We start from the raw sequence: 13,914 nt of genomic DNA, 5'->3' as shown, positions 1-13,914 counted from the left end.
AGGAAACCATTCTATGTTGTGCAACTTATAAACAAAGGTATGGCATCTAGGTCCAATGAGGTCATTGTTCCACTGTATTCAGCATTCATAAGACCTATCACTGATAAGTACCTAACCAGGTATATCCAACAACTGAAACATCCACAGAGGTTCCTCACTAAAAGAATACAGGGCATAAGTAACATGCCCTTTGCAGACCACCTCGAGGCCCTATCCCTGTATTCTGCTTCCTACAGGCTGTTGAGGGTAGATCTATGGCTGGCATACAAGGCATTGTCAGACCTCACTTTGATTGACCCCCTGCATATCTGCAAAATAAACAGCACCAGAATTACCCATTCTAAAGATTTAAGCCTTGCCTGTGATATAAATAGGACCTGCTGGAGAGACATATGTATTCCAGAGATTACCCTTTCTCTGGAACAAGCTCCCCATCCATGTGAAGCAGAGTTCCTTCTTAACCCAAATCAACTGTAACTTGGACAACTGGATGGGGGGGGGGGGGGGGGGGGGCAGGAAATTCATCCTTGGTTTGGCATCTGTGTGTCTTATGGACACAAGCAGCCTGTAAATAGTTCATCTCTAAGGTCACTGCTTGTAAACGTTTCATCTCCCAAGTCCCTGCTTATACTTTTCAAGGTACTAGAACTTTTCAGAGATTTGGGATGCATGGCTAGGCTAAACAAGGCCCTTGTGATAATTAGCCTAGTAAACGATGAACCTACATAGTCAATCTTTTTGCAGCTTACTGCTTTAGAATTTAGTAGCCACATGTGGTATCTGTAAAAGATAAACCAATGATAATCATGTATTTTGGTTTCAAAAAGGCACAAATTGTAAAGGAAGTTCCATATGATATTTCTTCTGTATGAAAAAAGGGGATGGGTGTAGGTCAGCTACAGAGTGATATGAAATGACTAAAATCAGCATTTACAAAGAAGGTAATGAAGAAACACATAGCTGTTTCACTCCATCAATATTTTTTGCAGAAACTGTACAAAACAAATGAAAAAGTGGACAAAGTAGGTGATGTAGCATAGAAATGAGTCATTTATTAAATAACAGACAGGAAATGCTACATAGATGACTACAGTCAAATACTTACTGGTGAACATAAGCCGGAATCACAAGTTTGCTCATCTAACACCCTGTGTCTGGTTGCAAATGGCAGAGAAATACTGGTACTGCTTAACTCGGAATATCCAGAGGAAAATGATTTTGGAAAGCTATCACTGCTTGTGTACACACCTGAGGAACTGAAAAAATAATGACAATAAATAAAGTTTCAAGGGTAAAAACACTTTGAAAATATTTGCAGTACTTAATCACGACTTACAGAAACACACTCAAATGTCTGTGCAAAAAGAAGCAATATCACTATATCTAAACATTTTTAATGGAGAAAAACATGATACTCATTAAGTAACATGTAAAGTGACTATTGTAGAAAAGATCAGAAACATAGGGCGACATACCAAAGGTGCTACAACAGATTAAAGATTAATGAAGAATCACATTTTCTTTTTGTTAAAATGTTTATAAATGCACATGATTTCTTAGTGTTTCATACACTGTATGCAGTGCATAAGGAATAATCCCTGCATCTAGCCTAATCTATACTGTGCAACATACCAGCAAATGAGAAACATACCAGATGAAAAAAAAATCATGCAGTTTACTGCTGCTTGAACTACACTGAATGGACCATCTTACTTCTTCTTTCAGCTTTTCCCGGTTAGGGGGTTGCCACAGCAGATAACGTGTCCGCTCATGACTGGCAGTGGAGTTTTATGGTGTTGAGTTGCCAGCCCAGTGCCCAATCTTCCACGGAAGGCATACACTCACACCTAGGGCCAATTTAGAGTGTCCAATCCACCTACAGCATGTCTTTGGGATGTAGGAGGAAATTGGAGCACCCGGCGGAAACCCACGCGACCACAGGGAGGACATGCAGATCCCGCACAAAAGGCACCCCAGCTGAGAATCGAACCGGAGAACCTCTTGCTGTGAGGTGACAACACTAACCGTTGCACCACCGTGGCCGCCCAAATGGACCATCTTACTAATGCTTATATATACTACACTTGTTACTATTTCTTCTTAAGTCAAGAGGAGAATAACATTAAACAACGTTATTTGTGGCTTAAAAGAAAATATATATATATAAATTCAAAGCATAAGTATTCCCACTGTTGATTCTAAATAATATTTAAAATAGGACTATAAATATGAGATCATGAAAGTATGCATGTATAAACAATTATAAAAAATACGGTGGCATTATTCCCACTCAACATTCAGTAAAAGTATTAGAAATGTGACAAAATCAGTATGTGTAATATTGTTCATAAACACATCTTCAACTAATCACTCTGAAATAGCATCCCAATACATCTAAGCACATTGCTTATTCTGCATTTAATACCACTGTTTTACAACAATCTTAAAATAGCATTAACATACATTTGAGTCCAGTCTACCACTTTCCCTTCCACAATATTAAGCCTGTATAGGACAGTTTGTATGTTTAGGATAAAATATTTGTACCACAGGTAAGCATATGGCACCCAGGGTAAAATCTCTGATTTAGAGACCAAAACAACCAAAGCAGAGGCATATCAGTTGCAATAAGAAAGGTCATGGTAAAACAGAAGCATATACACACAATTACTTGCAAAGATCCCATATTCAAGGTGTGACAAAAGGAGACAGTGCCAGCCCAGCAATCTGGAATTTTGTAAACAATATGTCATTTGTGAATATCAACATGATTCATATAAGATACTTGTGTTACAAATGTATTATAACTGTATTTCAGGTGTATATCAAAAGTACAGTTGTGTACCTACCATAAATGTAGATTATAGAGGCAGTTATCTACTTCAACACCACCTTCCTCAAGATTCTAGATTCCCATGCTCCAATACGGTCCATTAGAACTAAAACCAAAACCGCACCATGGCTCTCTAAGGAAACAAAATCCAAAATCCTATCTAGAAACAAGATGTGGGTCACATGGCGTACCTCTAAAGACCCACATTCCCACCAAACCTTCCGGCAACTTAGAAATGAAACTAAAAGAATGATCTTAAATGATAAAAAAAACTTCTTCCTCCACCTCCAACACAAACACCTTAATAATCCACAAAATTCTGGGCAGGCTTAAACAAGCTCCTGCACCCAGGCCAGGCAACCACCCCCACTCCAACAACTTGCAAACAACAGTGCCCTGTAAACATTGCTAACACATTCAATAGTTTCTTCACAGAAACTATACAATCCCTGGCCACACAATTCAAACAAACAACCAGCCCACTCCACTACCCATGCCAGCAGAATACTACAACTACATCAGATCATCTATTTACCTTCGATCCAGTACCCATATCCTCTATAACATCTCTTCTTAAAAAACTAAAACCCACTAAGCTAGCAGCTGACCTTCTCCCAGCTGTGTTTCTGCAAAAAGCAGCTGAGGCCATTTCCTATCCCGTCTCCATAATCATAAACCGTACCTTGTCAGAAGCCTTCATCCCCTCCATATGGAAAATGTCCCACATTATTCCTCTCCATAAAGGTGGTAGCTCACTAGAGCTAACCAACTACAGACCTATAGCTATACTCTCACCCCTGGCTAAAATTATGGAAAAGTGTGTCCACAAACAACTGATGGAACACCTCACCAAAAATAAAATTCTAGCCAACTCCCAACATGGCTTCAGGCCAAATCACAATACCACATCAGCCCTACTATCCTTTTCTAATACCATCAATAACTTCAGAAACAATAATAAACTATCATCTGCTCTTTTCTTAGACCTCTCCAAGGCCTTTGATATGGTGAACCACATTCAACTCCTCCATACATTAAAAACTATCACTCAGCAATTCCACGCTGAAATGGTTCCAATCCTACCTGTCCAATAGGCAACAGGCTGTTCTATGGCAGGACAAATTATCCACATGCCTACCTGTTACACTTGGAGTTCCCCAAGGATCTATTCTTGGCCCTCTTCTCTTCACCATCTTTGTTAATGACCTGCCCACAATCACCCCCATGCCACATGCATTCAATATGCAGATGATTCGACTATCATCAGCACTGCCTCCAACCTGGCAGACCTCACTGCTTCAACCCAAGACACCTTCAACCTAATAGAAAAATGGTTCTCAAGTCGTCAACTAGTTCTCAACCCCAACAAAACAAAACTACTTACTTTCTCACCCACTAACAAGACTCTTCCCCCCACCTTCTCTATTACATCCTCCAATGGAATCACTATATCACCAGAAGCTCACACAAAGCTATTAGGTGTTACCATTGATAACTCCCTTAAATTTGACACCCATTTCAATCTAACCATCAAAACCGTCAATAAAAAGCTTGGCTCTCTCTATAAAGTAAAACACTTTCTCACTCCTCACGCTAAAACTACAATTGCCAGCACACACCTACTATCAACTCTTTTCTATGCCTCCCCCCTTTTTGCAAACCTAAACAAGACAACCCTTAACAAACTTGCTTCTTGTTACAATCACATAGCTAGATTTGCCACAAATTCCACCTTTAGAACGCACCACTGCACTAACTTGAAGCAACTAGGGTGGTTAGAGTTTTCCAGCCAACTCCATTTCAACCAACTCAAAATGGCTCACCAGATACTGTATCACCCAGAGAAAACACCAGCTCTGAAAAACATCATTCACCCCTATATTAACCTGCAATCTTTACGCTCCTCCAATAAGATCTTAGCTCAAACTACCAAAGCCAATAATTCTGCTGGGGATTCTCTATTCTCAAACTTTGTAGGTAAAATGTGGAACTCCCTACCGACCATGCTCACCTCAGAACCTTCACTCCTACAATTCAAAAAAAAGCTTAAACCCCATCTCAATACTCTCTGGCAATATCCCTGTTCCAAACCTGATTAACCACTATCATTTACCCTTCTCTTACCTCACTATCCTTAACTGCTTTTAACAAGGCCGCCTTTGTAACTGACCTATGTTTTTTATATGCTGCTGTTATTTTTTTCCCAAGATGTGATGTATCTTTATATTGTATTTAGAACTCAACTATCTTCCTTTTTTGCATTAACAATGTTCATATGTCTGTTATGTAGCTGGAGCTTTTCTCCCCGGGCCTCCGCTGAAAATGGACATGTATCCAGTCGGACTCTCCCGGTTAACAAATGTAAAATAAATAAATAAATAAATAAATGTTCGAGTGTATTCACTGTTGCAGTCATTACTCTTGGGTTATCCTGCTGGCAGGCTACCCGCAGTTGGCCTGAATTCCAAAGTCTTGGTCCGGCGTTGGTTGCTGTCGCCTCTTCCCTGGCGTCAGTGCGCCAGGGGTATAAAAGATGCAGCCGACGTCATTTTCTTCAGTTTTTCTTGCCCCAGATGTCAGGTGCCCCCAAAAGGGTAGGCTAAATAAATTATGCCAATAAACATTCATGCACTAAAGTAAACATTTCCTTCATCTACAAGCAAATACACCACATAGGTTGTATAGAATAGAGAAGTACAGATAAGTCCCAGCAAAGGAAAGGGGGATGGAGGGAGGGTAACCTGGACTGCAACAGTGAATACACTTGAACATCTACATTTATGGTAGGTACACAACTGTACTACGTTCATCGTGTTTCACTATTGCAGTCATTACTCTTGGGTTGAATCCCAAAGCTGAGGGTGGGTGGCTGGGCTAAATAGGATTAGGAGAGGCTAAGAGGCCCTGCAAAACTGCAGTGGCAAAGCCTGCTCTGGATTTAGAGTAGAGAGGTAAGTGGTAGTGCTTTGTAAAAGTGTGCACTGAACTCCAAGTTGCAGCCTCTAAGATGTCTTTGGTTGGTACTCCTCTGAGGAAGGCTGCTGAAGTGGCTGCTGCTCTGGTTGAATGTGGCCTAATGCCCTTAGGCACTGATTTGCCATGCTGTGAGTAGCAGAAATGAATGCAATGGTGTATCCATTTTGAAATAGTCTGTTTTGACATAGCCTTTCCTTGTGATCCTGCATATGCCACTAAAAGTTGCTCAGTCTTTCTGAAAGCTTTGGTTCTGTCCAAGTAGAAGTGTAGCTGTCTGTGTATGTCCAAAGAATGCAGAAGTCTCTCACCCTTGTTCTGTAGATTTGGATAAAAGGTAGGCAAGTGAATGGTTTGGTTAAGGGCCACACTGGACACCACCTTAGGCATAAATGTAGGGTTTGTCCTCAGAGAAACCCTGTCTGGATGGAAAATGATAAAAGGTTCCACAGCCATGAGTGCCTGTAACTCCGAGACTCATCTTGCAGAGGTTATTGTTAGGAGCAGAGCTGTTTTCCAGGATAAGAATTTTAGGCAGTGTGAGTTTTTTCAAGACATAATTGAGGTCCCATGCAGGTATTGGTGCTCTCCTTGGAGGTCTTATGTTTTTGGCCCCTCTGAGGTACTGCCTTATTAAAGGATGAGAAAAGATAGGTGGTTCCGTATTGTAATGGGCTGAAGTGGCAGAGGCATGAATCTTAATTGATGAAAAGGACAGGCCATTGTCCAGCATCTCAGTTAGGTATTGTAAAATCTTAGGAATATTTGGTACAAACGTGTCAATTCCATGTTTCTGGTTCCAAGCACAGAATCTCTTCCATTTTTCTGCATAAGATTTTCTGGTACTGGGCCTCCTGGCCTCCAAAATAACATCCATTACAGCTTTGGCGAGAGGAGTGTTCTGAATGGCTACATTATCCACCAAGCTGCCAGATTTAAAGTCCTGAGTTGGCTGTGCAGGATCTGATTGTTTTGTTGGGTCAGTAAGTGAGAAGTTTGAGGCAATGTCCAGGCTGGACCTTGAGACAAGTTATTTAGGATTGGGTACTAGTGCTGGCGTGGCCAGTCTGGGGCAATCAGTATCATTTTGGGCTTCTCTTGTCTGACCTTTAGGAGTACCTTGGGGAGGAGAGGCAGTGGGGGAAAGGCATATACTGTTAGGTTATTCCAGCTGAAGGATAGGGCATCCACTTTCCATGTTTGCTTGTGATAAGTCCTTCTGCAGAATCTCTGTAGTTGGCAGTTGTGAGGGGAAGCAAACAGATCTATGTCTGGGCATCTCCATTTTCTTGTTATCATGCTGAAGACTTGTGGATCCAGTTTCCACTCGTGGGGATCCATGAGGTTTCTGCTTAGTTCATCTGCCAGAGTATTTATTTTTCCTGGCAGGAATTGTGCTTGCAGGTGAACTTGATAAGTCAATGCTGTGTCCCACAAAGTCATGGCTTATCTGCAGAGGGGGTAGGAATGTGTGCCTCCCTGCTTGTTTATGTACCACATGACTGTAGTACTGTCCGTCTTTATCAGTAGTTGTCCTGGATGAAGTAGATCCTTGAAAGCTGTCAGGGCATTCTGAACAGCTAGCATCTCTTTTTGATTGATATGAAAATGCAACTGGTTTGCGGGCCATGTGCCTTGAATACATTTTCCTGCCATGTGGGCCCCCCAGGCATAATCTGATGCATCCGTTGTTAGTGTCTGCCTGGCTGTGGGTAAAGTGAATGGCTGTCCCTTGTTGTGGTGACAGGCCTGTGCCCACCATCAAAACTCCTGTTGCAGGCAGGGAATGAGAGTTGCTGTTTCCAGGCTGTGGCAGTGTTGAGTCCAAACACTTTTTATATACCATTGTAGTTTCCTCATATGCTGTCTGGCATATGAAATTAGCAGAATGCAGGATGCCATGAAGCCCAAAGCCTGCAGAATTTTTCTTGCAGATAACTGGGTCTTTGTTGCCAACATTTTGAAGTAAGAAGTCAATTGCCTTTGTTTGTCTGGCATGAGATAAGCCATCTGGGCAGTTGTATTTAAGCTTGCACCCAGGAATACTATCTCTTGAGAGGGTACTAGTTTTGATTTCTTTTCATTTACTGTGTACCCTAGGTAAATTAGTAATCTTTTTACAAAATCCAGATGCTTTAGTAGAATGTCTTTCTTCTCTGCTTGAATAAGGCAGTCGTCCAAGTAAGGATAGATTTGAATTCCTTTTGTCTGCAAAATGCAATTACTGGTGCTAGGCATTTTGTGAAGACCCTGGGTGCAGTAGATAAGCCAAAGGGCAGTGCAGAGAATTGGTAGCACATTGAGCCAGCTATCTTCTGCAAGATTGTCTGATTGGGACATGCAGGTATGCCTCTTTTAGGTCCAAAGTTACGAGCCCAGCATGGGTAGTAGCTGCTGCAGAGTCAACATTTTGAATTTTGGAACGGCCAGAAATGTGTTTAGAATAGACAGGTCCAGTATTGGTCTCCAGGCTTTGTCCTTTCTGAGCACCAAGAAAAGTCTCGAGTAAAATCCTTGTCCCTGCTCTTGTTGTGGTACTCGCTGAATGGCCCTCATGTCCATGAGGGATGAAACTTGCTTTTGTGCCTCTGCCCATTGATTGTGTGGCAGGTCTGGCATACCTTTTGCCCTTGGCAGGGTGTGAAAGTGGAACCTGTAGCCCTGAGACACTATGTTCAAGACCCATTTGTCCTGGGTGATCATGTGCCAATTTTGTGAAAAAATAGCTAGTTTTCCCCCTAAAGGGGCTGCCAAAAGATAAGTGCTTGTTTCTGGCAGAGGAAAGTCATTGGGACTGTTTCCTGTATGGCTGTGATTTGTCTTCTCTGCTTTTGGAGGTAGAAGCACCCCATTGTTTAGGCCTGTATGAGCCTTGGGGCTGGGATCTGCCTCTGGGGCATCTCTATCTGCCTTTTTGTGGCCTGTCTGACACTGGAAAGGACCAATTCTTTGTAGGCCAGTTCCTGCTAAATCTTGGTGGTTGCACCTGTAAGAAATCCTTAACTGTCTGCATAGATTTTGCTTTGTCCTCCATTTTCTTCAACACCTCTTCTGCTTTAACACCAAACAAAGTATCATGCTGTAATGGAGCATCTAATAATTTTGCTTTAACATGATCAGGCAGATTCTGTTCCTTTAACCAAGCATGTCGCCTAATGACAGAACCCGTAACAGCGGCCCTGCAAGAGGCCTCCAGAAAATCAAAACCACATTGCAAAGTATGCTTTCCTACTTGTTCAGTTGCATGCAATAAATCCTGCATTTCTTTGTTTTCTGCACATTCAGAATTTGCTAACATTTTCTGTTTAAGCAGTGACAATAAGTATTGCTGATATTTAAGCATATGAAATTGACAATTTAAAGCCCTCACAGCCAAGGTAGCAGAAGTGTAAACCTTTTTCCCCCATCTGTCCAGGGCCCTTGAATCCCTATCAGACGGGATAGGGTTTTTTGCAGTGGAAGCCTTGACCCCTTTGGGACCCTGAGAAATAGTTTCTGGGTCAGCAGCAGGGATTTTATAAAGAAATTTATGAGAATTTGGAACCCCGTAGTATCAGTCTGGCTTAACAGGTGCAGGGGGTAAAGAGTCAGGGGACAGGCCGGACTCTGAAAATACATCATCTACAATGTCTAAAACAGGAGGGATAGCAAGAGGTCTGTGCTGAGGTAGTAAAAGAAAATCTCTAAGCCTTTTCTTGGATTCTGAGTAGTCTTGGCTGTCCCAGTGGAAGTGCTCCCTCATGGTATGCAGGGTTTCCCGAGGCTGAAGGGATAGATTCTTCAGCATCGGAATCCTCATAGGGAGGGGGAGAGTATTCTTGGTCAGAAGAGGAACCAGAGGAAATGGAAACCTGATCTGAAGATTCATATTCTGTCTCTTGCCTAGTCCTCTTCTCAGGAGGGGGATGAGAACCCCTGATCAAAGTAATTACGTCTTCGGCCATTTTGAGCATCTGTATTTTAGGCATGGAGGCCTGTCCTTGGGCTTGCTGCACTTGTTTCTTTGTCTTTAGTGGTGCTTTAGTCTTTGCTTTTGGAGCTGTAGTTGGTTTTATATATAACTGTGTAGGCCTGAAAACACCCTCAGAAGCCGATGCCTGCTCAGCGGCTCCGGACCCATCTGAGAGAATATTTTCCAAGTGTCCAATACCTTGAGTTTCCAGAGGCCTAGTCTGCTCCACGTGGGAGTCGGAAGCGGCCTGCGGCTCTGAGGTAGCGGGCATCAGGGGCTGCGAAAGCACCTCACTGAGAACCGGTGACTGGTTTAGAAGAAGCCTCATTGTCAGTTTTGGACCTCGGATGCCTGTCCTTTTCCTTGCGTTTCTTGTGAATTGCGGTAGTCGGATGGCTATCCGACGACATTGTGTAATTAAATCTTCGGCCAAAGTAATGAAATGCAAAATCATACCGACGCTTAATAGTGCATTGGTTAAATCTTGCACAAAATCTGCAATTAGCTACGTCGCGATCAGGGCCTACGCAAGGAATACAATAAGAATGGAAGTCCTTATGAGGTATTTGCTTCCCACAAGAAATACAATTATTAACTTTTTCTGACATCGGTCTGGAGCAAGAAAAAAGTTTCCCCAATGGGGTACTTAGCTTTAAATGAAGATTTTGGATCTGAAATTCGAACACGAAAATCTCAGGAGTCGGCCGACCAGCACTTGCGAACTGCTTCTGCTTTGGGCACCACGCGGCAAGAAAGACTGAAGAAAATGGCGTTGGCTGCATCTTTTATACCCCTGGCGCACTGACATCAGGGAAGAGGCGACAGCAACCAACGCCAGACCAAGACTTTGGAATTCTGGCCGACTGCGGGTAGCCTGCCAGCAGGATAACCCAGGAGTAATGATTGCAACAGTGAAACACGATGAACATCTGCTGGTACAGAAGTATGTGTTGAAAAGGTTTTTGCAAAGTGCTTAAAATGTAACCACAGCATGCCCTACTGGAACAGAACAGAAATGTACCTGCACTACTGTAACTGTTTAAATGTAAATATTTTTGCAGTGGCAACTGGGACACAGGAGGTTAACTTCAGAAAAATAACTGAAATTAAACTACTTTATGGCCACACAATAAAAAGAGGTTATCTTTCAGTTTCAGTGCAGCAGAAGACATAATGTCTGAACTTGAGACATTTTCTGTATTGTCTTGGAAGTGCTGTATTGTTTTATAACTTCCAAGATCTGCAGAGATCTGAGGAAAAGCCCCTGAGTATGTATTTTCACAGTTAGATGCTAAATATTGCTAGCTTTCAGCAGTGGGGGTTTTACATGGGATAGAGTCAGATGACAAGAAATTGTCATTCTGCAAGCTATCCCAGCAGTAATATTTGATATATCAATTTAATAACTCTCTGAGAGAGACTGGGAATTCTGTAGTCTGTCGTTGACCTGACAACATCAGCTAGAAGATCTAGTCACCACATCTGCCCTGCATTTCTAATTAACTAAGTAAGTCTAGGGAATAGTACAGTATAATTCTTTTAGATATAGTCAGAAATATAGCAAAACTTAAGTTATATGTTTTTCATTTATTTGAGACTGCCCTGCAATGTTGTTTTAAATATTTCCTATGATTTTGAACTCTGATAGATTTTGATCTCTGAAGTTGCTGTGTATATATGTACATGCTTAGTATTGCCTTGTTCTTTTCTTATTTATTATGACTATATTTAAACCTTTCATTGTGGCTGATGCGTCAAAGTTCTACGAGTACTTGCGTATTTATTTGGTGATACTGTGGGCCACTCCAAACAGCTTTGCTCTTGGTCAAACTAACATTAGTATTGATAGTAACATTACACAGTAAGATTAGACACCCTTTGTTAAGGGTCTTAAAGTAGCTGATAAAGAGGTGGCTGGTGGTAGTAATAACTACCTTATACTCTGGAAAGAAGGGGGCATAGCTAGTAAACCTGTGCCAGCCTTTCCCAGGGGTGTGTGTGTGTCAGCTACTTGGGTAGGGACACAAAGTACTGGTTGGACAGAGCGGCTGATGGAGGTCTTAACTTGGCCACTCAGCTGAGATCTCAACTCTGTAGCTGTGCCATTGGGGAGTCTTACTGGGGATCTGGAAAAAGAGGGAAAAAACAGCCCCAGACTGACTGTGGTCTCTGTGTGCTGTTAAGGGAAAGTGCACTATATGCAGTGAGCTGCATCTGGAAATACTGTGTGTGAACCTGGTCATCCTCCTAATGTATGTCCCCCAATCACTGAACACACTGAACATTCAGAGTTTCACATCACAATAGTTTTATTTTTTTGTTAGCTTAGTTAGACAGGCATTGCAGGCAAGGATGTCAGCAGAGGAGTATGGCAAGCTGACAAAGAGCCAGTTGGGTGAGATGTGCCAAGACAAAGGATTGGGGCATGCCAACCTGACTAAAGCAGAAATGACTGCAGCCTTAGCCACAACTGCATCACAGGCCAGCAATCAGGAGGACAACCAGTCTGGCTTTGGGGATATACAACTCTCAGAAAATGGACAGTTCGACCTTTCTACAGAGGATGTAAAAATCCACCTGGAGTTAAAGAGACTTGAACTGGAGGCCAAACATTTGGAAATAGAATCAGCAGACAGAATAAAGCATTTGGAGGCTGAAGAAAAGGAGAGACTGTGGCAGAAGAAACAAATGGAATTAGAAACATTAGAGTGACTGAGACATCTGGAACCTGAGGAAAATGAGAGGCAGAGGCAACATGAAAAGGAGATGCTGACTCTTCGCCAGGGTCAAGGAGGTAATGGGGAAGGGTATAACTCAACCCTAGAATCAATAAATGTCAGTAAATTTCTTCCACAATTTACAGAGGGTGCTAATTTTCATAGTTTTATTCATATGTTTGAGAGGGTATGTAAACAGTATAATGTTGACCAAGGGCTCTGGGTACAGTTCCTGACCCCCTTACTGCATGGTAAAGCTGTAACTACTATTTCTAAATTGTCTGATACTGACTACTTAAATTATACTACTGTTAAGAATTGTGTATTACACTGTATTATGTTAACACCTGCAGCTTATAGAAAAAAAGTTTTCTGAGCAAAGACACAAGGCAGATGAAAATGTAGGTGAATATATTGCTGAGTTAAGCACTTATTTTCATAGATGGGTGAGAGTAGGTGTCAGGTCAGCACCTTTGAAGGGTTGGCATACCTTTTGGTGATAGAACAAGCCCTTAGCACTTTGCCTGAGGACTTGAGAATCTGGCTGGCACATAGGGAATGTAATACTGCACATTTGTTTGTGTTTGTGTCTTTCAGCTTTTCCCAGTTAGGTGTCGCCACAGCGGAACTCCAGTCCGCTAATGATTGGTAGTTGATTTTTACATGCCGAGTTACCAGCCCTGATGCACAACCTTCAACAAAGGTATGCCCATTCACGCATGTCTCCATGCAGAAGATGCTCTAGCTGAGAATCGAACCGGACAGCGTCTTACTGTGAGGCGAGAGTGCTACTGCAGCACCAATACTGCACATGAGTTGTGGAAAAAGGGAGACCTATACCTAGTAAGCAGGGCATCACTGCACAGAAAAGGGATACCAAATGCTGCTCCTGGGTCTAAGGAGACCCATGGTAGACAGCCTAAACAGCCCCAAGAGAGTCTGCCAGTAGCAAGGGAAGCCACTAGTTCAGGTGCATGGCCAGGACCAAGGGTTAAATGTTTTAAATGCAACCAGTGGGGCCATGTAGCATACATATGTCCATGGAGGCAAGGTGGGGAACAAAAAGTGGGACAGCCAGTAAGTGGGAATGACAGAATGTCAGCAGTCAGCTGTCTGGAGACAACAAGGTTACCAAACTACCACAACAGTTTATATCCTATCTTAGTAGATGGCAAACAGGTCACTGCTAAGACAGACATAGCCTCTGACCTAACCAGTGTGAAGCCTGCAATGGTTAAAGAAGAGCACAACTTGCTGGGGCAGTTTACTCCAGTCAGAGCTTTAGGAGGGACCCCATTCCAAATACCTTTGGCTAGGGGTTCACTTTGACTGGGAGGGTTGAAAAGGAAGCAAGCAAGTAGGTGTGTTTGAGGATATCCCTGCAGATGTCCTGATAGGCAATGATTTTGATAATGCAGTATCTTGTGGGAATGCAGTTA

General features: G+C 42.4%; 1 protein-coding gene across 2 annotated transcripts in view; it reads right to left on the bottom strand.

Moving 5' to 3' along the window:
- The window catches only part of LOC122800750 (protein tilB homolog), a 517,374-nt gene that overhangs the window by 332,118 nt on the left and 171,342 nt on the right, over window positions 1-13,914 (bottom strand). For both annotated transcript variants that reach the window (XM_044070000.1, XM_044069999.1), the window contains exon 2: window positions 1,106-1,256. In XM_044070000.1, the coding sequence (XP_043925935.1) occupies window positions 1,106-1,256 (151 nt within the window). The remainder of the gene's footprint in view (window positions 1-1,105; window positions 1,257-13,914) is intronic.

This window comes from Protopterus annectens, chromosome 4.part1, assembly GCF_019279795.1.
Source record: "Protopterus annectens isolate FY-2018-M chromosome 4.part1, PAN1.0, whole genome shotgun sequence".
In the NCBI taxonomy this organism is placed as follows: Eukaryota; Metazoa; Chordata; order Ceratodontiformes; family Protopteridae; genus Protopterus; species Protopterus annectens.
This window is presented reverse-complemented; position numbering and strand designations above follow the sequence as displayed.